Genomic DNA, 27,640 nt, shown 5'->3' on the forward strand with positions numbered 1-27,640 from the left:
TGAGTAAATTAGAAAGTGTTGCCGTCCTTTACACCGATTTTAAAAATAGTGGCTAAATTTTCAAATTTTCAAAATAGTGGTCAACTTTTCTTTCTGCTTTTTAAAAAAATGGTTGTTGTCAGCTCCCGTTAAATCTTCTCCGTTAATTAATATATTTAAAGTGTAAATTACATATTGGTGGTCGTACTTCACACTTATTTTTAAAATAATGATTATATTTTTAAAATTTTTAAATAATGACATTTTTAAATTTTCATTGTAGAAAGAGTTTTACTAGATTGATCCTAATAGTAGGTGTCGATTAACAAATCATTATAATTTTGCTTATAAGTTTTTTCAATGGGTGGATACTCTTCTCTATATTTTTGCTAAATTTTTTATTTATATTTTTGTGAGAGGAGGTTGAAAAAACAAAGAAGTCGGGCACTTGATTAAATTAGAAGTGAAAAAACTGATAATTATTTAAGTTGTATTTGTACCTATTTGTTTAGTGATATCATATGTTTTTTTTGTGACGATAAAGATGTGAGTCCCGGTAACAATTTGACGAAACCATTCTTTTAAAAGGTAAAAAAAGATTTCAACAATTTATAAAAGTTTAACCACTATTTTGAAAATAAGTACGAAGAATAACCACCATTCTGTAATTTACGCTTTAAATATATTATTTAATGTGAAAGCTTAACGAGAGTTGACGGCAACCATTTTTTTGAAAGGCGGAACAAAAAGTTTGCCATTGTTTTGAAGATTTGAAAATTTGGCAACTATTTTGAAAATCGATGTAAAATGCGGCCACCCCTATGTAATTTACTCGAAATTTTTTCACGAAGGAAAAAAGGATTGTGTACAAAAATACCACATTTTTTGAAATTGGTGACCAAAATATTAAATTTAACCGACCAACGATTTCTCAGATTGGGTATTTAAAATACGTTTTCTCAGATTGGTATATGCCCGAATACCCATTTTCTGAGTATTTCGATCAATTTCTTTTTTATTTTTTTAAATTGGGTATTTAAAAATATATAAACTAATACTAAAATTCACGAACAAATTTTTTTTTTAAAAAATAACTATGCGACTAAAGAAACTTAAATATATGTGCAAAATAATGAAACGATAAATATTAAAAAATAAAAAAATACCTAATATCGTATATTCATTTTAGGTGTTTTCAGCTATTCGATTAGGTTCGGCTTCGACGTCAAATCGTAATTAAATCACCAAATCATATTCAAACCTGTAATCTGTAACTGAACAAAATCAAATCACTTGGCATGATTTTTGTCAGTTTAAATTAGGTAATTTTGACGGTTCATGTCGTAACTTGATCGATAAAAATTGAGAAATAAAATAATACTTTTCATATTTAAATATTCCTACTTAAATGCAAATAACTAATAAAAAAAAATATTATTTGATATCAAAATAAATCACTCATGTTATCTGTAATAAATTACTTCTATTTACTTAACGAACAATTAAGCTGTAACAATAAAAATATTGGATGTAAAAATTAATATAAAAGTCTTCAATAATATGCATGTGATTTATCGGCAATATAAGCATTTTATTTTACAAGATAAAATTTCCGTTACGCGATCATAAATATAAAACTAACATAAATATGTAAATTGGTTCTGATTAAAAAACGGTTTATATTTCGAAATCCACAAATTTTAAAGTAGTAGAACCTAGGGGTGTAAGCGGTTTGGATCGTATCGGTTTTGGGTTAAAAGTCGAACCAAACCGCGAATAGTGTTTTAGAAAATTGTCATCCGCAGGGATATTGACCCTTTCTATCACAATTTGAGAAAAAATGGCCCAAAATCTCACAATCAGGAAAAATGACCCTTTTTATCACTTAAAAACGCATTTTTTATTCACATTTTTATAAAACACATCTTTTATTTACGTTAATATTAATTTTAGAATATAAAATAAATTTTAAAAAAATAAAGAAATAAATAAAATTTTGAAAACGCCTCTAAAAGATGCGTTTATGGTATTTTCAAAATAAATAACGCATAAAATATATGCATTCCCTTCAAATTTGTTCAGGCCCATTAACAAAACTAATACTTTTAGTTGTTTTTGATAAACGCAAATTTTAGTTACGTTTTTCTGTGATAATAAAGGTCATTTTTCTAGTTTTTGATATTTTGGACCATTTGCTCCAGAATTGTGAGATTAAGGGCCTTTTTTCCATCCGCAACCGCGAGGTTGCGGTTAACCGCGTCAATTGCGGTTATTGCGGATCGGTTTGCGGTTCAACCACTTATTTTAAAATAATTAATAATTTGTAAAAAAATAAATTCGGAATATTAATAAATTCAAATTTAAGTTATGTGATAAATTTACATTCAAAAAAAATACAAATTAATACTTTGTGTGGAGTAAGGATATTAAAAACATATAAAAATATGGAGGCGAGAGAAAAGAAAAAATAAAAGGATAAAAAAAAAATTATATGTTAATTATATTTTCGATTTGTGTTTTCTTCTCTTCTTCCCGCCCTAGGAGAAAAACAAAGCAATGCCCAAAGCTTCGTCAATCGTTATATATCTTATAATGATTATGAATCTGATAAACGAAGTCTTAATATTAATTTAAGATTAATTAATAAATGTGTATTTATTAATTTATATCATATCAACTACATTTTTGGAAATATATTTCATTTTAAATATATGTTGCGGGTTGCGGTTACGATTTTGCGATTTTAAAGAATTTAAAACTGCATTCAAACCGCGAATGAGCGTTTTTAAAATTTAAATTCACAACCAACCTGCGTTTTGCAATTATCCGTAAAATATGGTTCAGTTGCAAACGGTTGAAAGCGGTTAGTTGCGAACGATTGGATGCGGTTGAGCTGTTCGACGGTAGATCCCAATAACGTGAATCACCAACGACATTTGGTGATTTTGGTTTCTGTTCGTGCTTGCCCAAAACATCGGTTATGCAAATTCTAGACATTAACCTGAACGTACTGAACAGTGTGATTCTTTTTTAAGATAATGTCCTCCCAAATTTTTAATATTTTTGTCTAATTCCCGCCTCGGCAATAAAATGTAATTGATTGTTTAATGTAATTTTAACAATCCAACTAATAAAATTTCTTAAGATAATACTTATTTAAATCCAAACTCCATTAAAATCCTAGAAAACTTTCAATTCTTGAAATAAAATACAACTAAATTACAACTAAACCAACAAACTCTAAAGAAAATGTAAGAAAATACAAAACTCCTCAAAGTCTTGGAACTCGCACTCTTCCCCTTAAACAACCCACCTAAAAGAGAGAATACCCGTCAGAAGAAAACAAGAAAAACAAAGGACCGGCAGTGAGCGAAGGGCTCATATACGGATATAAAATAAAGCATAACTGAACAAAGATTAAAAGATGACGAGGTTAAGAACACAACTGAATATCTGAATGAAGCACAATAATAATAGTGAATGAGACAATATAAAAAAATGAATGCTCAACTCAAAAAAAAATCTAAATGCTTACCACCCAAAACTTATCATACTCTTACACATATCCTTATCAATTATACATAATAATCACAAATAATATAATCGAACGAATAATGATAAAATGGAATCATACCCTTACACATACTCTTACACATATTCTCACACTTACAAAATAATACACAAAATAGTTTACATACGAACATGGGTGACAATCTTACACTTACAGGATGTCCTACATTTTCGGTAATCCAGAAATATGTAGTCATAAAAAGTTACAGGGGCTTGCACAGCACGAAGCAAATGCTACCCAATATCTTACAGGGGCTTGCACGGTAATAAGCACGTGTTACCCAAAAGGCCAAATCATACACATACTAGCCATGGCTATACGTGTCCCACAACTTCGGTGACACGCCAATACAATTTAAATACACCGCATAGGAGGTGTCAAGCACGAGATTATCCACTCGCGACGGATGTCTTACAAACTCCCAAGTCATACAAATAACATAAATAACTCAAAATAAATACTCAAATATCACACACTCAAATATCTTACATCTCCAAAATCATATATAAATTTATCAAATAACCTCAAAAAAACTATAATTCAACATCACGAAACAAAATAACATAACAAACCACTAATTATTGATAAGCTCAAATCTAATAAGTTTCAAAGAATGTCAAATTACTGCATAAAGATGAAGTCAACTGAAAAAGTACGAAACACGAAAGTCGTAGAAAATTCCTAGAACTTTCCAGAATGGTAAGGCTCGTCAAAAACGAACAAGTAAAGAATTCAGAAAATAAATAAATGCGGACTGCAGAACAGAATCAGCCCCTGATTACAATTATATTTTGATGTTTAAGACATCAAAATCACAGAATTTAGCAGCAGAATGTAAACGCAAATTGTAGATATCGAAAAGAGCTTTCCAGAATGGTATTGCTCATAATATTTGAACAAATATTCAATTTAATATGATTTTTCAAAGGTTGGATATTCAAATCTCGAAGTCAAACAGGCAGGTCATACAAATTGCAGAAAAACTCATATTTATAGACCGAATTTCATAAACGGCAATGAACGAAAGTTGTAGATAATTAAAAGACCTTTCCGAAATGATCAAAATTAACAAATTCTAACAGATAACGAATCATATATGAATTTAGTAAGAAATCGGATCGTATACAATTAAGAACACGGAAACGAAAAACAAGAGAACAAAGAAGATATCCGTACCTCGAGATCTTAGTAAGCGAGAATAAAAATCAATAAATTTAGAACCCCAAATCATAAAACCCTAATTCCACAAACTCCAAATTCATAACCCTCCAAAAAGTTCTTGATGTTCATCTCTATCTCTATCTCCATCTATTTTCTCTTTTTTTCTCTCTCTTCTCTCTCTCTCCTCTCTTCTCTTATGAAAATAACGCAAACCCTAACTTTCATCTTTTCTTTCTTCTTTCTCCCTTTTTTTATTAAAACCCTCACTCTTTTTTTATAAAAGCCTTACTATTTTTTTTAAACTAAAACTCTTAAAACAATATTCTGAATATAAAAATAAAAATAAACTTATAAAAACTATTTTAACTACATCACACTGACATTAATAAATAATTAAATCAAATAATTCAACTAAAAATAATTATAAACAATCGGGAAGTTACAGTAATTTTTTTTACAAATGCATAAAGTTTTCATTAAATTGAATATAATAGAACCGCGACAAACTCCCAACTGTCGATACAACCAGGTGGTAAAACAAATAACATACTAACAATAAAAATAATTAGATAATTTGTTTACTGATCGTTTAACACATAGAATTTAAAAATTCTTGAAGTTAAAAACGAAATAAATACATCCCAAGCGATCCAAATTGCACCAGCATCTCTGAAAATAACAATATCGCAATTGACCATATCACATAAAAACTATTGTTAGCCCAATGTTCAGAAACACCAATCGCATAAAATGAGATTGGATAAACACCAGCTATACACATGTCGAAGGTACCTCAGCTATCTACACGCCGGATACTAGCTATAGACATGCCGAAAGTGTAAACTCATGAAAGATAAATAATCTTTGGTTGTGAAAGGTGAACTCTTGCAATAATCACCAACGCCCCAGATTCGATGCAGATCACCAAAAATATCAATAAAATCGTACTCAACAGATTCAAACCCAAATAAACCCAAGAATGACTAAACAAAAACATAAAACTCCAAAAGGAGAGACAAAACACACACTCCAAGAGGAGACACACACAAACACCCAAAATATTAGATTTTATTGAAAAAAAATTAACGAGAATAAAAAAATGAAGAAGTTGGGGCTTTTCACCGGAGAAAACCAATAAAAGCCCCTCAATTTACTTAAAAAATTACAAACCGAGGCGAAAAGAGGGAGGCGGCTAGAAACTACTCCCTCTGTCCCATTGAATTTTATACATTACTTTTCGGTACGCTTTTCAATACTTATTTAAAGTATAACTCCATAATATTTTTTTTCTGAATAAAAGTTTCATTTTTAAACTTTTATTAAAAAAAATATTAAAAAAATATTATGAAACTATACTTTATAGAAGTATCGAAATACGTGCAAACAGTGCATAAGAATCAATGGGATGGAGGGAGTACGCGAGTACGTTGATTTAATTTTAATGTACTTTGTTTAGTTTGAATAATACTTTAATTTTCATATCAATATATATTTAAATAATTTTCAGATTAGCTTATGTCTATTTGAAATTTAGTTTTTCAATATTGCATGTCAATGTTTTTTACTTACATTTCCAACAATTATCGTAGATTTATCTAAAAGTGTATATATTCAATTCAATTAACAATAAAACTTAAATTCCAAGTAAAATGTTCCTGCTCATCCATTTTCTACGTCAATCTCTTCTATATATAATAGGAGAACAATGATATAATTTTATGAGATTAAAAAGTCTAATTAAAAAGACTAAATTATCCTTATTTTTAATATTTATATAAAAAATGTGTTTTGTTGTAATTGAACTTAAGTTATTTCATTCAACTATACAAGCTCTTACCAATACACCATATTGTCACATGTTCTTTTTATCATACACATAATATGCAAGTGTGCTAAATGAATATTTTATTTAACTTTAAAGATACTTACTTGAATTCCGAAGAAAAAAGATAGTTATTTGAATATTTGTACAGCTAAATTTAAAGAATTGAATTCCAGATATAAAAATTAGGCATAATACATAAATGAATTATTATCTTATTTATTAATCATTTTTTAGTTTGAAAATATATCTGATATATTTTTAACATATTTTTTATTATAAAAAATAATTAAAATGTACATAAATATTTTTAAAAAAATATTGAAAATAGAATCGCTTATGTATAAATAATTTATATTTGTATTACATATTTAGATAAGTTCGAATTATAATGAGTCAATGCATTTTAGAACTTGGCCCATTATTCAAAAAATACTCGAAATTTGACTACATGATCCGGTCGAAAAACATTTTCACATTCTACGTTTAGTAAATTTAAATTACAAACTCGGCGAGAATATCTTACCAATAATGTGAAATTTTTTAATATCTTATGTTAATATAAATTAATGTGTTTGAGGTCTTTATATGATCAAGTCAATTGATTATTTATATTAAAATTACTAATTTCATTGGTAACGCATTATTATTTTTGGGATTTGTCCCAATTTTAAGAATATTTGAAATTTGAATTGAGATCTCACTAGATTTGTTAAAACTATGATGATATAATAAATCGATTTATTTTTCATTTTTCACTTAAAAAAACTAACTTTTTAAAAAGAATTATTTTTGATCAGTAATATTCATTGATCAAGATAATATTGTACAAATATTTTTAATTATGTTAATATTTTGAATTATTCAAATAAAAGTTATATCTATACTATATTGTAACATTAGATTCAATGCATTTTATATTACTTAAGAAAAAAACATATATTGTTCAATAATTTGAAAGAATTAACCAGTTCAACTCATATTTATAAAACTTTATCGAACTGAAAATTTTTAATTTTAGAAGAATAGTATAAAATATTATCAAATTATTATATGAAGAAATATTAGAGTTGTAATAAAAGAAACTTAAAAACGGTTTAAATAAAGATATAAATACAATTTTTCTTTCGAATTCTTGAAAAAAATCATGAATATCAATAATAAGTCTTAAAAATATATAATCTGTTCTATATATAATAGACGAACAAAGAGATAATATTCTGAGATTAAAAAGTCTCATTGAAAAGGCTAAATTACCCTTATTTTTAATATTTATATAAAAGATGTGTTTCATGAGAATCTAACTCGAGTTGTTTCATTCTCCTTTACAACTCATACCACTACACCATAGTGTCATATGTGGTTTTTATCATATACATAATATGTAAGTGTGCTACATGAATATTCTATTTAACTTTAAAGATAGTTACTTGAATTTCGTAAAAAAAAGATAGTTATTTGAATATTTGTACAATTAATTTTAAATAATTGAATTATAGATATAAAGTCAAACATAGTACATAAATGGATTATTATCTTATTTATTATTATTTTTTAGTTTGAAAATATATCTCACATATTTTTAACATATTTTTTATAATAAAAATTAATTAAAATGTACATATATGATTTTTAAAGAAAATATTGAAAATAGAATCGCTTATATATAAATAATATAGATTGGTATTAAATATTTAGATAACTTTAAATTATAATGAGTCAATGAATTTTAGTTTATTTTGAATTTGAAATCAGATATGAGATCTCACGAGATTTGTTAAAACTACGATAATATATTAAATCGGTTTATTTTTCATTTTTCACTTTAAAAAACTAGCATTTTAAAAAGATTTTTTTAGATAAACAATATTCATTGATCAAGATAATATATTTATAAAACTCTATCGAATTGAAAAATATTTAATTTTAGGAGAATAGTATACACTATTATCAAATTATTATATGAAGAAATATTAGAGTTGTAATGAAAAAAAATTAAAAATAGTTTAAATAACAATATAAATTACAATTTTTCCTTCGAATTCTTAAAAAAATCATAAAAAATAGATATGGATTGTTTGGTAGTGATAATGTGAATACCATATATAAATTATAGCAATTTATTTATTACATAATTTTAATTTTTGAATAATTATAAATGCATGTTATTTAAGTAATCAATTATCTCATTAGATGTTAATAATGATTATACATGTACATAAATCAGATATTTACCATATAAATAATTGAAACCATCATAAATAGATGTAACATACAATAATTTATATGCTAACAGACACATGCATATAACTTAATCTTACTTTGTTAACAGTAGTGTAAATAAAAAACTAACATTTTCCCATACATACATACGTTGAATTTCAAAAACTAATATTTTTTATTAAAATCAACCTTTAATATTAACAATAATGTAAATTTTAGATTATTGTATATTATGATTGCAAGTCATTCTGACTTCAGTTATGCATTTTTTATTTTTTTAAATTGAGTAAGTTAATTGTAAGTTAGTAGTGAACTCAGTAATATATAGTTTATTTAAATAAAATTCAAGATTTTTTTTATCGTAGTTAACCCGCAGCCGCTACCCTTCGGGTGCGCACTGGGTAACCCTACGGGCTCACGCAATAGCCTGCAAACCACTTCAACCAAGGTAAACCACATTTAAGCGACAGACTCTGACTCAGGAGGCATAATCATAAATTCTCGTCCCGTGAGATTTGAATTAGTCAACTCTGTATTCAACATATATGTTAATTTGTAACTTTTTATTTGTAAACATACTAACGGTATTCTACGGACGAAGTTTAATCGTTTCATTTTAAACGTACACTTACTACCCTATTTATATTCATTTATTAAATATAAAATAACGGGTAAGAAAAATATAATATAATAATAGTTGAAGGGATATTCACTCCTAAAAGTGAGAAAACATTCTAAGTTCCTAATGTTATACAGAGTGACATGGAGCTTGTTGGAAAGAAATTTTATCTCAATTTCTTCAAAATTTGACTCAAGCCTATATAAGGATATTGTTGGAGTTGCTTAACAAATATTATAATTGCATGATTTATAAAAAAACTCTAGAAAATGACTCGGGCCTCGCACGTCTTATTATGCTAGTATTAACAATCATTTAACAAAAACAAACCATAAGAAAGATATTAAGAAATGGTTCAAGTCACCAATCACGAAACTTATTACGATTGTCCAAGAATAAGAAAAATCCTCTCGTCCTCGCAATGTGGCTAATGTGCCTGATTATTTGTCAATCAAGTACCTGTAATTCCTTAATGCAAGAATTCAAAAGACAACTACTATTGTCCCAGAAGTTACTCCTAGAGTTGTAATGAATTTCGTTAATCAAAGAATTGACAAGAACCAGAACATTACCTTACCTGTATATAGTCTGCTGCGCCTGCAGACTACTATATGCAGAATAGCATTGCTTTCCTCAACAATCCATCCCAACACAAATGCAGAGAGCTCAGAATTTTCTTCCACAACCACACAATGACATAGACAGTGCATTCTCTCTCTTGCACTAAGACTAGTTTTCTGTCAACTATAACATACAACTCACGAGATTAACATTATTACTCTGCGAAACCAAGTAGATGGGGCTAGAACTGTCTGGATTCTGCTTTGAGTAACAAATAGTTCAAGGCTCATCATTTCAATTGCTAAATGATTGTTTTCTGCCAATGCATCTATATGCAAATTGCAAGTCATGTCAACTAATTGTAATTCATTAATACGCTCTGACATGTATGGATACTGCCCAATCAAATATATCAATGTATCCTATATCCTGGCAATCGCATCATGCACCTTTAATCCATGACTTTGAGTCGCTTGGTCAATCATATTCAGGCACTAAAAAACGTTCAGATAATTAAAAATGAGTTATCACGTAACAACAAATAAATTTCAATCTTAGCAGGCTGAGATGCCACAACATCTCGTCATTGTTTTCCATTGTTTTTACGATAATAATTAATACATTGACAATAATCAATTATTTACTTCTTTGGACAAACCACTCAAAGATCAAAGCATATATAAATTAGTAACCAAACTACTTCTTTCAAAACATGTACATCAGCAACAGGGAACTATCAGTCTCTTTAAATTATTACTATCATATACTCATAGAAAAGAGTCAAGCTGAGACAATTTCCTAAACTTCTATGGAACTAGGAATTCTTACACCAAAAAAAGTTCAGAAGTTGTTCCTTAAATTTCTATTACTGCAAAAGCTAGCGACTTTAAACAACTTCATCAACATGCTGCACCAACTAAAGTTATCAGGACCTCCAAAGCAACATCATGAAAAATCAACCATACCTGGAATAGAAAAAGGGAAAATCAATAAATCAGATGCTATCCATCCACATCCAATTCAACATGCTTACAGAAGTGTAACTTATAAAATTAAATTTTGGTTGGCAATTGCACAACAATTTGTTTAAAAAATGTTCAGTAATTCAATTTAATAGCAAGAGAATTCCGACAATTAGAATGACACAAAATTGAAATAATTGTACTTCTTATGAGGGAAAATAGAATTAGGCATCAAGAATATAGTTCAGAGAGGTTGTAATAACTTTTCACACATTATACGTTCCTCTCGGTACGGCATACCAAACAAAGTTGCCCCACTTCCACAATGAAGCAGCATTTAGGTATATCTACAGAATGGTTTGATGAAGATACATAAACACACGTCCTATATAATATTTATTTCATTTTCTTTGATATATAAGACAAGTAACCATAGAGAATATTACAAGTCTATTACTTCACCAGCTAATTGTAATCATACGTACTGCTAAAAGGTTATACATAAATTTAAAATACATGTCAATCTCAACTTTGAAAAATTTTCCCCTAAAATTTGTAAACAAAATTGGTGGTAAGTATAAATACTTTTGAAAAAGAGAAGCAAATTTTTGATGTCAATCAGCAAAGTATAATCCTTGAAGTTTCTAAGTTCTGTTAATGTACTGTGTCACATACATCATCTACGCATATATCAGCACACTGCGCAACCACGCCCGTATCATGCCTGTTAAGTTTTTAAGTAGACGGAAGGGGATTAAAATCCATGACCTTGTCGCGAGGTGTGGGGTAATAACAATTGCAACTACGTTATCCCTAAATCCTTAAAAAGTTTTTCAAGTAACAGACAATGTAGGAAAACCCTCTCTTTTGGTTCATATTGTTTGCCCATTTAATGTTTTGCCAATTTAGGTGAAATTCCATGTTCCACTAATATCATATTGTTTGTAATTAAAGGTTCTAATTCTGCACCCAGGGAGATTGTGTAAGAATGCTACAGAAAGTTGGAAACCTAGACAATGTCAAGTACAATATTTTGGGTATGTTGGTATTGCCAGGCTTATAAAGACCAAAAGCAGTGAAGAAGACATTTCATCTTGGGGGAATGCAGCTAAGTAATGTTTCATAAGGTTTGTTGCTCCGCAGGCTATGTAAGAATTCAAAGCAACATTAGCAAGTTTACCTTAACAGGTTTACCAAAACGAGTAAATGTACTACTCCATCCGTCCCTCCCAATTGTTATCGTTTCTGGGAGAGTGCCCGGTACGCATTTTAAGATGAATAGAAAGTATAGTTCTATAACTTTTTTTTAAAATTTTCTTTTTCTGAATAAAAATAGAATATTTAAACTTTTATTCAAAAAAATAAAATTTAAAAAAAAAAATTAAAGAACTATACTTTCTCTTCATCTTAAAATGCGTGCCGGACACTTTCCCAGAAACGATAACAATTGGGAGGGACAGAGGGAGTACTATTTAGTAGTATCTACTACAATCTTATTATAACAAAGACTTTAATGGACAGCCTGGCTTGTTTTCTTCACAAACTACTCAACGACCATAGTGCAGTATAAGTGACGTGACTTTAAAAGATAGACAGAGAAAGAGAAAGGAGATATCAACTGTTAGTGGAATGAACAGCAAAACAAGTAGTAAAATGATACCAAAATATAGACTAAACCTAATTATTTTCCTTTCTATCATCAACCATACTTTATGTGCTAACCAGTAAAGATTGTGGAAACAAACCGTGCTCATTTGGAAAATTTCAACAGCGACTTTCCTCCCTCGTACATGATTAAACTCTCTGGAAACAAAGCGTCAACAGTAGAAACATCAAAAAAAGATTGTGAAATTGGATTCCTAGCTATACCAAATTCATGAACTTTATAAATCATGCTCTTGATATTACAAGAGATTATGCACGTTTCATCATGTTCGTTGGTGCGGAATGACTCTATTATCAGTGTTCCATTCTTTGTAATTCCTAAAGGAGACCCAAAGTATTTAAGTAGAGGTCTAAAACGCAGAGTCCAACTCACTACACCATTTTCCTGTCTCATCAACCATATGCAAAAAGGAAAACGGGTGTTCCCTTTATCACGGTGCGGTGCGTCTATAACACAAAGAGCAAGTGAATCCTCGACCTGCATAAGCTTATGTGGGCATCTTCCTAAATTACAAGGAACATCATCCGGAACCTTTAATAGCCCAAACAGCTCAGTGTGAAAATCAAAAGACATTATCCGCATTTCAGTACCATAACAACCATTGGCTCTCTCAGTTCCCAGTTGGTTCAGTTCCAACCAATAATAAGAACCATTAAAATAAACACCATGATCATAAACAAGTCTCGGAACTCCAGGGTCTTTTAACTTCCTCCATGTATTCTTCCTCAAGCTAAAAATCTCAACCTTAGGGGCCAGGTCAGCAAACAACTTGTCCTTGTCATCCCTAACATAAACAATCCTAACAATTTTATAATCATTTGTGGGTTTATCAAAACCCATCCCCACAACACGAAAAGTCCTATTCCGATCATCCAAAAGCTTCCTAAAACAACTAGAAGCGAGAAGTCTGTGTCTCCTAACATAAGGATTCCAAAGATACAACTGTTTAGAAGCATATTCTGTGTGCAAATCAGTTAACAAAAGCATTCCGTGAACCTCAGTAATCATTTTCAAACTACGGCTCCTGGTCTCGAAAGGAATGTCGAATTTTTCGATAAGCGAGGAAGTATCAGTAGAAATTAAGGAGCAGTAATTTTGGATAGAAGTAATAGGAGGGATAATAAGCAGAGAATTATCATGGCAATTAGAAATACAACGGCGAATTTGAGAGGAAATGAAAGAGGGGTTGTTAATTAGAGAGTACCATGCTTTGTTGACCGACGTTGACTTAATTAGGTCTTTTACTGGCAGTCTGGCGAAGATCTCGGAGGTTGTTTCTCGGGGAAGGTCGTTAAACGACGTCGTGCTCATTTTGTCTCGGACGGCGTGTCAGTTGTATTTGATTAGGGTTTTGGAAGATGAAAGTGTTTGTGTGATATGTTGTAGTTGGCTCTTGCTCTCTCTGTAAATTGTTTAAGAATGATGCTATTGCCTGGGTGTACGAAAAGTTACATAACAAAAGTTCCCCACATTCCCTTCTTATCAACTGCTTTTTGAGGTGCATAGCTGGTGTCGAGCTCAACTTAATCTCCAAATATAATTTTTATTTAATTAAATTCTAATACAATCTTTATTATAACAATCAATTTAACTAAAATCTAATTAAAATATAAAATAGATATCGATACCTATTAGATGTTATAAATATCTATATTTATATGGTAAGAATATAATTATTGTCTCAAGATAAAATAAAGTAATTTACACTTTTCATTTGGGTTAAAACTAAATTATACTATTAATCCGAGATATTATAAAATTTAAACCATACTACATATAATTAGTTGTTTTTGATTAATATTAATATATATCGGGCTAAGACAATATAATAAATACTAGTGATTAGGCAAAAAAAATATATCGAAAAGAGTTTAAACAAAATAACATAAACTATTCATCTAGGTTAAAAAAATATTATACAATTGATCCAAACTAAAAAAATCAAAATCAAAATATAATACGACCAACTAAAACATCATATATATTATTTATCCGGGTCAAAACGTGTTTATCCTATTAATCAAGGTTTTAAAAAAATATAATCAAATTAAAAATAATTAGTTGAATTTGGTCGGTGTAACGAGTCTCGGGTTAAAACACAATAATATAAACTACTGATCGGGGCTTTCGTTAAAACACATTAATGTAAAATATTGATTTGGAATAATACAAGATAATGTAAACTTTTGATCCGAGATAAAACAAAATTTATATAAAACTAACCATAATCTGTATACAATTCATTTGAATCAAACTTAACTTTTAATTAAAATCGTTTATTCAGTTATATGTCTTTTTAAAATATTTCTAATTAAATAAATCATGAATATATACACGTACTAATTTACTTATCATGATATTATATTTTTTGAAAATTTAGTGAACAAATTTAAATATTCATTTCAAATTATTTTTTTACAAAAAAATATATAATAAAATTATGCAAAGTCCGTGCATCGCACGAGTTTTTAGCTAGTTACTTATAATATTATCAACATTAGTAAAATTATATTGATACTCAAAACTAAATATTAAAAATCACTCTTGTAAATTATAAATCTTTCAATTTATATGCATACAATAATATTTAAATTTGGTAAAACTATTGAACTTATTCAAGCTAACCAGATACACTAGTTTATTTTTGATTGGTTAGTTTAAAAATTTTCAAATTATTTACATTAGGTGTGATTGTAAATTACATCTGATTGTAAACACACTTTCAAACCGACCATCTCGATCCGTGGACACCTGATATATATTTACGCAATTATAAATTAATCAATCACACCCTACGTGTACGAAATACTTATAATTTTAACTTAATTTTTTTAAAAACACGTGATATCATAGAAAGAGGGAATCAGAATTAATAATTGCAAACATTGTTTAAGAATTAATTAGAGAATTTGAAATGGATTGAAAAATTTAATCAGATACAATCCGGAATCAATTATTAGTATATATTTAATAATTTTAATAAGTTAGTTAAACAAATGTGATTATCATGTCGTAAACTATATTTAAAAATAATATATAGTTTGCAATTATGTTTGTTCGTGTGAGTTGCTGATCTAAATCTTATTTATAAATTTATACAAATTGTATAACTGACTTACATATGCAACTATAATTTTGTTCATCGTATTTTTAGTTTCAAAATTATTTTAATACATATATGTTCATTTGAAACATTAATTTTGTTCATAACTAGACCCGTGTCTCGTACTGATTTTTACGCTAGTTTGATATTATAACGCATTACATATGTATTTCTTTTTTATTGAAGTAAGTGTTTCTTTATTTTTTTGTCTAAGTATCTCTTTCTTAGTTTAACATTAATTAATAATTTATAATAATATTAGTCGTTAATAGTTAACACACCTAATTTATTGTCCTTGTAAGTACGAAAAAACTTTCCACGTAGTTGCTTACTTAGCAGAGTGTTATGCCCGCTTTCGGTCATGGGACCTAAACAGATCCCCATGGGTGTATTGAATACCTGGACTCTCATGTATGGGCCAGAATCGTAGATTAATATGACTTGGGCCAGCACATGTGGGTTGGGCTCATGACATGTGAGGCGGGCTCACACATGTGGGCTGGGCTCACGCATGCGAGCTGGGCGCACACATGCGAGCTGGGCTCGGTTGTCCCCACGCGAGGAGGGCTCAGGTGCTTTCACGCGAGGTAGGATCGGTTGTCCCCATGCGAGGAGGGCTCAGGTGCCTTCACGCGAGGTGGGCTCAGGTGCCCACACACGGGCTGAGCTCAGGTGCCCACACGCGGGCTGGGCCCCATGAGCCCACATCTTATGAAATCAAAGGTAACATTGTCTTTATTGATTAAAAAGGAAGGCGGTGCGGGCCGGGGCCTCCAGGCCGGCCCGCATTAGAGGACTTTGTGTTCGACATAAAAAATGGCTCATCGAATAACTGAGTTGCTCGTAAATTTCGGGGCCGACACGGGTTATTCCTATAATTATGGGAAGAGATACGGAGATTCCGTGAGATTATAGGAAGTGTATGGAGCCGGTTGAGATTTACGTGACTAATCGGATGAAGGCCTGACTTTATCATGGGCTTGGGCTGCACGGGCTGGAGAGTCCTAACCCTAGCCTATGTGACTTGCTCCCTAAGAACTACGTGAGGCTTAATCCCTATAAATAGGGTACGTAGGCACTTGTATGAGACATGAGTCGACACTTGATAGAGAATAACAAACCCTATTCTTTCTTAAGGAGTCAACATACAAGCTCAGCCACCACCATACATAACCTTCCTCCGCCCTCAAACACCGTCCTTGATCCTTGTTCCGCCCATCAACCTCCACAACACCGTTATACGAAATTCTCCCTTATAACAATTGGCGCTAGAAGGAGGGGAATTTCATCTTAGGGAGGAGAGATGACAAAAGAAGGCAAACAAGCGGCGACACCAGGAAGCGGGGGCAAGAAGAAGGACCAGAACGAGGTCGAGCATAAGCCCCCAGAGAATTAGGCGCCACCTCCACCAATCGCAACCGTGGATGGGCAGACGGTTATGATGTATCTCGAAGGGCTAGCCGATCAGATGAATCAGATCAATGCCCGGATGTCAAGGTAGAGAGAAGCTCGGTTCAGAACGCCAAGCGTAAGGCGCACCGCCTCAAGGTCTCCCAGCGTAGCTGGAAGGGCAAAGGTCCTCAAAAGAGGCTGATCCATGATTTTGATGATGCGACAACTGACATTAAGCAGAGGAAAGAGAGATCGTAAGGAGAGAAAGACATACCCCAAGGTCATGATGAGTGGGGCAGCCAGATCTCTACGAGATCGGGGCAGAAGCCAGCTTCATCTGAGGCAAGGTCGACTAGCTTGCTAGACCGAGTGGGTAAAAAGCTAAGTGAGCACGACCTCAGGCTTAAGTTAGAGAATTTCAAGAAAGAGATAGAAGAAAAGGAACCTGTAGATCAGAGAGGCTCAAAAAGAGAGCGCGAGGCGACTCCACCGAAAAAAGTCAACACACTTCGCCCAGGAGGGGGAGCGACGCAGTCGCAGAGACAATCGTGAAGAGGAGTCGCAAGTGCGAGCCGGAGGAGGGAGGCGCCGCGAGCGACCTCAGGGCTCACACCATTCGAGTAACGCGGGTGGTGACAGAGAAGGAGAAGTTGTTAGAGTAAGGGACCTGAGAAGGATCTTAAATGAGATGGAGCGAGAGAAGAGAGGGCCCCCGGCCTCGGCTGCCCCCTCTCCATTTACGGCTGCTATCCGATCATCCCCCTACCTCGGGTATTTAGGCACAACCCCGACCTTCTATTCAATGGCGAAGCCGACCTGACGGAATACCTTATACAATTTAACACTGAGATGGAAGTCTATCAGGTGCCGGAAATGACCCACTGCAGACTCTTCGTGACATCACTAAGAGGTAGTGCCCAACAATGGTTCTCCAAGTTGGGACCGGCTAGCATAAGGACGTGGAGGCAACTGGAGGACTTATTCTTCAGACAATTTCAGTCCACCCTCCACTACTCACCTCCTGTGGCCACGTTAGCCAACATCAAGCAAAGGGAGGGGGAGCCCCTGGCAGAATACTTTCGTCGGTTCAACGCCGAAGTTCCCAAGGTGAGGGGGGCCAGTGAGGAGACCATCAAGAAATTCGGGATAGCAGGGTTGAAAGAAGGGTCGAAATTCTAGAAGAGCCTCCAAGAAAGCGAGCCAAAAACCTTGGCCGAGTTCTATGAGCAAGCTGAACCCTTTAAGATGGTAGAGAAGTCGATGAGAGAGCTGAAAATCAGTGAGAATTATCGAGATAAAAGAGACCGGTCTTCGAGCCCTGATGAAAGGAGAAAGACTTACCAGCGTAGCTCAAGCCCCAAAAAGTCTGCCCGAGGCAAAGAGACGAACAAAGATTCAGGGAGACCTTATACAAGTAAATGGCAGACACACACACCCCTGGTAGCCTCTATTGACCACATATATGCTACCTATGCTGGGAAGGGGGTATTCAAAAAGGCAACCCCTCTCACAGACTATAACAAGAGGGATACTTCAAAATATTGCGCATACCATGAGGCCACGGGGCACGATACAACTGATTGTAGACAATTGAAGGATGAAATCGAGACATTGATAAGACAAGGGAAGCTTACAGAATGGGTTGTCAAGGAGGTTCGAAGGCACATAACTGATTATCATACCGTCCCTCCTCCACCCCTAGAAGATAAAGAGAGGGTACCTCGGGCCATAAGCATTCATATTATTCTAGGCGGGTCTCACATTGGCGGAGACAGCCGGAAGGTGATGGAGAGGTATGCCCGAGAAGCAAAGGACAAGCCCCTCACCAACGTCAACCATCTGAGCCAGAGGTCCCCGGAGCTCTTCGAAAGAGAGGCTGATGACATCGTCTTTAGGGAAAACGATGTCAAGTGGGTGCATTACCCTCATACAGATGCCCTGGTTATAAAAATGAAGATTGGGACGGTGAATGTTCACCGAGCAATGGTGAATACCGGGAGCTCGGCTGATGTTTTAACTTATGATGCCTACAAGAAGCTGGGATTGTTGGATAGAGAATTAACCTCGACAGGTGGACACCTGTACGGGTTCACGAGAAACTCAATCGGAGTGAAAGGGACAATTCGGCTCCCGGTGACCATAGGAGAAGAGCCTCATGTGGCCACCCAGATCGCTATGTTTACAGTTGTAGACCAGCCTTGTGCCTACAATGGTATAGTAGGCAGGCCCCTTATGAGGGCAATGAGGATGGTGACCTCGATCCGTCACATGACGGTAAAGTTCCCAACCCCCACGGGGGTAGGTTTCTTGAAGAGCTGTCAATACGAGTCAAGGATCTGCTACAACCAGGCACTCAGGGCGGCCGAGTCAGGAAATGCATCAAAGGAAATGGTTGAACCGACTGAAGGCGATGTCCTCATAAAAGAGGCTGAGGGCCGGAAGAGAGTACGTCTTGAGGGACACGAGACTTGTAACATGATCTCAATCGAGGAATTGCCTGAGAACTATTTCGAACACATGGGGATTCAGGTGGAACCGTGCCCAGGGGCCCTGCTGATGGAGGCCTCTCAGCCCATCATGTTGGTACAAGATGGGATTGTAGAAGAGGCAAGTGATGAAGAAGAGAGACCAGAACAAATCGCTGCAAGACTAAGGAAAGGAAAGTGGGCACGCAATGAAACAACAACCACTATGGATCTGCCCAACGGAATCACTCGCACTGTCACTACAACCTCTGAACGCTTGATAAATCCGGCCCGAGCTCACCAGCCTGAGCTCGAGGATACAGAAGGTTTGACGATCACGGAAGTGGGAGAATCTAGCGAGGCTCGAGCAGACTTAGACACGAGAATTCCCCCAATGGTTGATATGGCTGGGGCCGCAGAGGACAGAATCCCAATCTTGTAGACCCAAATGATCCCTCCAAGGTATTTAGAATAGGCTTTAACTTAAGTCCTGACTTGAGGGAGGATCTAGCCCGATTCCTGAGGAGAAATTTGGATGTCTTTGCATGGTCACACTCTGATATGATAGGGATTGACCTGAATGTCATGTGCCATCGGCTCAACTTGGGCCCGAAAAAGAAGGGGGTCAGACAGAAGAGGCGGCCGATTAGTGGGGAGAGGGCAGAGGCCCTCAGAGGAGAGGTGGATAGACTGATGGAGGCAGGACTTGTGAGGGAAGCCTTCTACCCCATGTGGCTGGCCAATCCCGTGCTTGTCAAGAAGCCCAATGGAAAATGGAGGACGTGTGTGGACTTCACCGACCTGAACAAAGCTTGTCCGAAGGATAGTTTTCCTCTACCCCGAATCGACCAGCTGGTTGATTCCACGGCTGTGCACGCATTGCTTAGCTTTATGGATGCTTATTCGGGATATAATAAAATCCCCATGTATGGGCCAGATCAGGAGCACACCTCCTTTATTACTGATCGGGGCTTCTACTGTTACATCGGGATACCCTTCGGGCTCCTTAACGCTGGGGTAACGTATCAAAGGTTGGTGAACAAGATGTTCAAACACCAGTTGGGAAAAACCATGGAGGCCTACGTAGATGATATGCTTGTGAAGTTAAAAGAAGCAAGAGATCATGTCCCCCACCTATCAGAAATGTTCCAGATCCTGAGGGAGTACATAACGAAGCTCAACCCCTAGAAATGTGTGTTTGGGGTCGAATCGTGGAAGTTTTTGGGATTTATTGTCAACCACAGAGGCATTGAGGCCAACCCCGCCAAGATACGAGCCCTACTCGAGATGAGATCCCCTCGACGGGTGAAGGATGTTCAAAGCTTAACGGGGCGAGTGGCTGCCCTAAACCGCTTCGTCTCAAAGTTCTCCGATAAATGCCAGGAGTTCTTCAAAGCAATTAAAGGAGTGGGGAGGAATTTTGAATGGATATAAGAATGTGAGGAAGCCTTTCAGAACATAAAAAAACATCTCAACAACCCTCCAATATTGTCCAACCCGAAGGCAGGTGAAACTTTGGTCCTATACTTGGCCATCTCTGACTTTGCAGTAAGTGCGGTGTTAGTTCGAGAGGAGGATGGTATCCAGCTCCCGGTATATTATGTGAGTAAAAGGCTAGCCGATGCCGAGACTCGGTACACACGCCTCGAAAAGTTAGCATATGCTTTGATCCTGGCCTCCCGAAAGCTCAGGCCCTATTTTCAGGTGCACAAGATAGAAGTGCAAACCTCCTACCCCCTCAGACAAGTGATGCACAAACCAGAGTCTTCTGGTGGAATGTTAAAGTGGACGGTTGAGCTCGGCCAATTCGAGGTGGATTATAAACCAAGGACCGCAATCAAAGGCCAAGCCCTGGCCGATTTTGTGCTAGAATTTCCTCCATATCAGGAAGTGGATCCGGGAGCCCTTGTTGTCATACCTAGCACATAAGAAGTTGGGATGGAGAGCCAAAATAGTGCCCCATGGTGGAGCCTATTTGTGGATGGAGCCTCTAATGGTGATGGAGCAGGATCTGAAATTGAGTTAATCAGTCCAGAGGCGCACAAGATCAGACGTGCGACCCATCTGGCCTTTCATGTAACAAACAATGATGCTGAGTATGAGGCCCTGATCAACGGTCTCAAGCTAGATTTGTAAATGAAGGTGGAGAATTTGAATGTATTTAGTGACTTCATGATTGTGGTCTATCAGATAAACGGGGGGTATCAAGCTAAGGGGCCGAGAACGGAGCTTTACCTGAAGTGCGCGCATAGAATAATCGCAAGGTTCAACGAGGTGAGGCTAGAACTAATCCCGTGCGGATAGAATGAAGGCGCGGATGACCTAGCTAAACTCGGCTCGCGTCGCGAGGCCACCCTGCTAGGGGTCGTGCCCCTTGACATCCAGAGGCAACCTAGTGTGCCCGAGCATGAAGTGGGCAGCCTCAGTAATAACCTCGGCCCCACGTGGATGACACCTATCTTAGCCTACATAAAAGATGGTTCACTCCCGGACGAAAAGAATGAGGCAAGAAGGATAAAATACAAAGCAGCCCGCTATGTGATATACGATGGGGTCTTATATAGAAGAGGGTTTAGCATGCCCCTCCTCAAGTGCATAGATGGGGATGAGTGCAATTATATTCTAAAGGAAGTACACGAGGCATTTATGGCAATCACTCGGGGGTAGCTCTCTAGCTCAGAAAATCCTCCATCAAGGTTACTATTGGCCAACAATAAAAAAAGATGCCTTTGAATTTTCCCGAGCCTGTGATAAGTGCCAGCGATATGCCAATTATTATAACAGCCCTGTGGCTCCCCTAACATCCCTCATGAGCCATTAGCCCTTCTCTATGTGGGGGATTGATCTGATTGGAGAACTCCCGAAGGCCAAGGGAGGTGTCAAGTATGCGGTGGTTGTGGTAGATTACTTCACAAAGTGGGCAGAGGCCGAGCCTCTAGCCACTATCACAGCAAAAAAGCTCAAGGAATTTGTGTACAGGACTATTGTGTGCCACTATGGCATCCCTTACAAGTTGATATATGACAATGGGAAACAGTTCGATAGCAAGGAAATGCGAGAATTTTGTGAGCAGTGGGGGATTCAGAAGAGTTTTAGTGCGATTTGCCACCACCAAAGTAACGGGCAGACAGAGGCTGTTAACAAGATCATTAAGCACACCCGGAAGGCAAAGCTAGCAGAGAAAAAAGGGACATGGCCAGAAGAGCTCGCCCAGGTCCTATGATCTTACAAAACGACACCCTGAACTACAACTGGAGAGACCCCTTTCTCTCTGGAATTTGGGTGCGAAGCTATGGTGCCCGTTGAAGTGGGGGCATGATCTTTTCGGAGGGACAACTATGACTCAGAGGCAAATGAGGTCAACCATCAGCTCTATTTGGACATGATCGAAGAAACTCGGGAAGATGCTCAGATCAGGGTAGCAACATATCAGCAAAGGACAGCTAGGCACTACAACAGTAAGGTTAGAGGCCGGACTTTCAAGGTGGGAGATTTGGTTCTGCGTCGGGTCATGCCAAACACCAAGGTGGTGAGTCACGGAGTCTTTGGAGCGAATTGGGAAGGCCCCTACAAGATAAAGTCGGTGCTCTGGGAGGGAACCTACCACCTCAATGATATGCAAGACAAGTTGATCCCGATAGCCTGAAACGCGGAATAACTCCGCAAATATTATCAGTAAAATTATTCTTTTCAGACTTAGTACTATCTTACAATACTCCTAAGTCTCGGGGGGTAGTGCCATATAGGTGCCTCCCCGAGACCACAAGCATGTACTCCTTTTACTTTCCATTATTTATGATGAATGATTGATTTCTATTTTATGCACCTGATATTTTAACTCCTGTTAATAGATTAAATACCCAGCAGGGGAGCCCATCCTTGGGAACCCATATGAGGACATAACGGTTATTTTACTAACATGTTAAAATTACAAGTCAGGCCGGACCCCGGCTCGCTTGATAACAAGTATAGGAAACGAGCTGGGCCACGGCCCTCTTGGAAAAGATAATGAGCACAAATATGATTAAAGATAAAGATAGAGAGAGGTGACCGCAATCTAACTTAAGAGTTAAGGATAACCGCAATGCGAGCCCGTATCAAGGCGTGCCGAGCAGACTAGCCCGCTGTTATGCGTATATGGTCCGGGGTCGCATTATGCTAGAAGAAGATACAGGAATAAGATGCGAGCCCCTAGGCCCGACCTGCTAATGCAAGTACACCTACAACATTTGTGAGTTAGTAATGATGCGAGCCTGCTCTACTTAAATTATCACTGATTTTTAATTGAACATGAATACGAGTTGATGAGCTCGGCTCGCTGTGAAGGTGTAATACCCGCCATACGCGGCCAGGGCTATGATAACTTTTGGTCAGTAGGGGCAAGGTAAGTTTACACAAAATAAAGAAAACCAGCTAGCACAGTAAAGATATACGCGGGCACAAAAGACTTGATATTTTATAAAAGCAAGTTGTAAATAAGTTATGCCCCAAGACAGAATATTTCAAATACAAGCGCGAGGTGAGAAGGGTGCCTCTTACCCAGTCAAAAGTCTAGTTCCTAAATAAAATTTATCTAAGGGTTATCAGCCTCCGTCTCCTTGCGACCCTCATCTGCCACGACCCGGGCCTGCTCAGCTGCGAGCCGGGCCTCCTCAACAATCTGAGCGTCCCGTTCCATCTCTAGCTTTAGCTTCTCAGCATGCCTAGTTGTGCCCGCGCCCAGAGCCGCCCAATCAAAATCAGGAACCTTACTGATGAAGATTTTCATGAAGTTCCTGGCCCCCAGGTTCCTAGCATCAGGGAGGGGAGCCTCGCGGCCCGCGGTCAAGGCAGAAACCGACCCCTCCAGCTCGAGCACCCTCTCCTCGAGGCCATCCTTCTCCTTCTTCCACGCTTCCGCAGCTAGATCATGAGCCTCCTTCTGCTCCCTTAAAGCTTTCTCGTGAGCAGCATTCAAGTCGAGCATCTTTTGATTATAATTATTCACCAGCGTAACTTTCTCCTGCCCGTGCTCGGATACCTTGCTCTGAAGAGATTTGACCTTAGAGTCGAACTTTATATTGGTCTGGCTGAGGGATCACATTTCTCGAGCCTTAGACAGTTGACGGTAATACACCTCAGCCGCGGCCCGGGTCGGTGCGTCCCGGTTGACCTCGAGAGAAGAAGAGGATCAATTCTTCACATCCTGGTCGCGGATGTTAGCTTGAGAGAGCCGGCCAAATATGGCCGCGACCGTGTTGACTGAAGAAGAAGTTGGAAGAGGGGCATCAGATGGAGCAGCCTTCTTTGGGTCAGGCTCGCCAATTTTTCCCTCCTTATGGCATCTATGCCTTTTTAGCCGAGGAGAAGGCCCTGAGTCCTTGAGATGCTCGGAAAGAGTAGTCATGCGGGATGGGGGGTTGGCCTGAGAGCGAGCCCTTGTGGTCGCAGCAGCGGGCTGAACCGGGCCCGAGGCCGCAGCTTGCTCAGCTTCTTTCATAAAAGGGATAGGGGAGATGGCCATTTCTGAAAAAGAAAACAATAAAGTGATATATTAGTCACAACGAGATGCAATAAAAAAAGAGAAAATACGAGCAGATAAATGCAGAGAATTGAAGTACAATACGGAGTGAGATTCATGCAGAAAATATAATTCTACGAGCACACGAGCTCACACATGCGAGCAGACAGGCTCGCACATGCGGGCCCGATGTTCTTACCTTTTTTGGCCCTCTTCCGAGAGTTCTTCTTTTGAGGAATCAGCCTCACTCCTTCCTTCAAAAACCCACACGCGATCAGGTTTGAGGTCGTTATGAGTTTTCGAATATCCCTGTTTGCCTTATGAAGATCTAGAAGGCTGTCCGCATTTATTTTCTCTTATCCCACAAGGACAGTACGAGGCGGGGTGGCTGGAGATAAATAAAAAAATATTTTTTGTTAAAAGAAAGAACGACGGTGAAGGAAAGGAGAGCGACCAGGGAGGACTTACATGGATTATAATAAAAGTGGATCTGGACCCGAGGCACCTCGTGGATATAAAAGTAGGGGCTCTTCCATTTTCCTGAGTTGCTCGGCCCGTTGTGAATGAGGTTCTTCTTGTTGAAGAACGGCCAGACAGAAAAGTAGAAATACCCAAAATCATTGGGAGAATGCTTCAAATTGAGGAAATAACCAAGCTGCCTCGCGGTTAAAAAAGGGTACCCGCATTTGTAGTACATGATGTACAGTGCGAGGGCGGCCCGGTATCCGTTTGGATTGATCTGAAGGGGTACGAGCTGGTAGTGCTCGCAAACATATTTGATGAAGGGATGCAGGGGTGAGGAGATTCCTAGCCTTAGTAGGAAGGTGGACAAGACCATGCGAGACACCCTGCCTCCATTCTTCAGGTGATTGAATCTATAGCATCTCATATGCGGCAGGGGCAAAACAACATACCCCTCGAGCTGGAACTGCTCGATGTGCTCGGCCAGATGTTTCTGAGTAAGCGAGGTGGGCAGATCGCGACAAGCGAGCACCTTAACCTCCTCGTTTGCAGTTGAGCTCTCCTCCCCGTCAGGAATTATCTGCCTCTTAAAAATAATTTCACCCTCAAGCTCGGGCTGGGCAGGAGGCACATAAGGCTCAGGAGAGGCTGCGGGGATGTAGTTATAGTTATAAATCTTGTATTGACTTTTAACATCTGCCACCTCCTCGCTCTGAGGAGAGTCATAGGACCAATGCGAGCCATCCTCTTCACCCTCGAGCCCAAGGATGGGATATTCAGCAGCTACGGGCTCCTTTCCTTTCTTCTTGGTGTCATAGTATGCACTCCCCAGGTCGCTGTCGGTAGATTCTAAGTCAAGGTGAATATGGTCGAGGTTGTTAGCTGCAGCTTGTATCAGGCGGGCTGCCCTCTCTTCAAACATCTTTCTTAAAATCTCCTCAGCTCGCTCTTTATCCAAGGGGGCGGGCTCGCGGTTTAACAGTTCTTCTACCCCGAGGGAAGCTGAAATATGGGAGAGGTCCACAGGCCTATCTCTCTAATCATATATATTTTTCTCCCTGGTATAGCCTTCAGGGTTAGGGTCGAGGTGAATATCCAGCGAGCCGGAGCCAGCGGCTCGCATCGAGTTCTCAACTCTAGCAATGTTTAATGCCCCTTGAGGGCTGATAGCTGAGCCGAGAGAGATGAGTTGTCTGAGACGGCTAGAAAGAGAAGTCAGCTCACGTTGGAAGTCCTTTGAGCCTCGCTGCTCGGTGGATATTGGTTTAATGGAGACGGAGTGGCTGAAGAACGAACCGAGCTAGTAGAGGTGTGAGCCGGGCTCGAGGAAGAGCGAGATGATCCATAGGAGCGAGCTGAAGATGCACTCGACATCTGTAAAAGATGGTGAAAATTAGTGTGTGGCCCTAAAAAGAAAGTAAAAACAGGTATGGGGGCGCACCTAAGTGTCCTCACATCTCACACGGGATCACACCTAATTTTCTAAACGAGCAAATGGGCTCGCATCACATGTTGTGTGTGTGGGCTCGTATCAAACATGTGGTGTGTGCTCGAGTTGAATGACTAAGTAACATGTGAATGGGCTCAAATCAAAGAGTACCTGTTGGAGAGGTATATGAAGATCCTGATGAATCTGTGCCGGGAGAATATCGCCGCCGGTAGACGGTTCTTGTGGAGATTATGATCTTCGCTGTGGTAGATCCTAGAGCAAATTGAGCAGAGTTTTGGAATGTTCTTGGAAATGTTAGAAATGAAATTGAAATCCCACATATTTATAGGGGATAAGAGAGAGAAAGGATCAGGGACACATGTCACCATCTCAAAAGATGACACAAATCCCCACGCCAGCTGTTCAACAGCTGTCATGCGTTCAAAATGCATGCTAGATGAAAGGCATGTGAGGCGAGGCACGTGAGGCGGCTTGATGTGGCCTGGTGGCCTCGTACCTGCGAGGCCATGAAAGACTAAAAAATTCCCAGCCTCAAGGTACGACCAGGAATTTTGGGGGGTAGTTGTTATGCCCGCTTTCGGTCATAAGCCCTAAACAGGTCCCCATGGGTGTATTGAATAGCTGGACTCTCATGTGTGGGCCAGAATCGTAGATTAATATGACTTGGGCCAGCACATGTGGGCTGGGCTCATGACATGTGAGTT

At 37.3% G+C, this 27,640-nt stretch overlaps 2 protein-coding genes across 3 annotated transcripts; one reads left to right on the forward strand and one right to left on the reverse strand.

The window, feature by feature from the left end:
* Positions 1–10,597: 10,597 nt before the first annotated feature.
* On the reverse strand, positions 10,598–14,040 carry LOC141700737 (F-box protein CPR1-like). Of its 2 annotated transcripts, none has more exons than XM_074504433.1 (2): positions 12,621–14,040; positions 10,598–10,901 (listed from the first exon to the last, which is right to left on the reverse strand). In XM_074504433.1, exon 1 carries the CDS (start codon positions 13,873–13,875, stop codon positions 12,649–12,651), a length of 1,227 nt encoding a protein of 408 aa, XP_074360534.1. In that variant the 5' UTR covers positions 13,876–14,040; the 3' UTR covers positions 10,598–10,901; positions 12,621–12,648. The 2 variants fall into 2 exon arrangements, with proteins under 2 accessions (XP_074360534.1, XP_074360533.1); XM_074504432.1 differs by having other exon boundaries at positions 12,644–14,039.
* A 3,868-nt stretch (positions 14,041–17,908) lies between these two features.
* LOC141700738 (uncharacterized) lies at positions 17,909–18,238 on the forward strand. Its single transcript, XM_074504434.1, has one exon. It carries the CDS (start codon positions 17,909–17,911, stop codon positions 18,236–18,238), a length of 330 nt encoding a protein of 109 aa, XP_074360535.1.
* The last annotated feature ends 9,402 nt before the right edge of the window (positions 18,239–27,640 follow it).

The sequence above is a fragment of the Apium graveolens genome, unplaced genomic scaffold (assembly GCF_009905375.1).
Source record: "Apium graveolens cultivar Ventura unplaced genomic scaffold, ASM990537v1 ctg2839, whole genome shotgun sequence".
Lineage (NCBI taxonomy): Eukaryota > Viridiplantae > Streptophyta > Magnoliopsida > Apiales > Apiaceae > Apium > Apium graveolens.

Excerpts from the sequence above, each read along its gene's own strand:
- LOC141700737 (XM_074504433.1), bottom strand. The coding sequence starts at position 13,875 with ATGAGCACGACGTCGTTTAACGACCTTCCCCGAGAAACAACCTCCGAG.
- LOC141700738 (XM_074504434.1), top strand. The coding sequence starts at position 17,909 with ATGGAAGTCTATCAGGTGCCGGAAATGACCCACTGCAGACTCTTCGTG.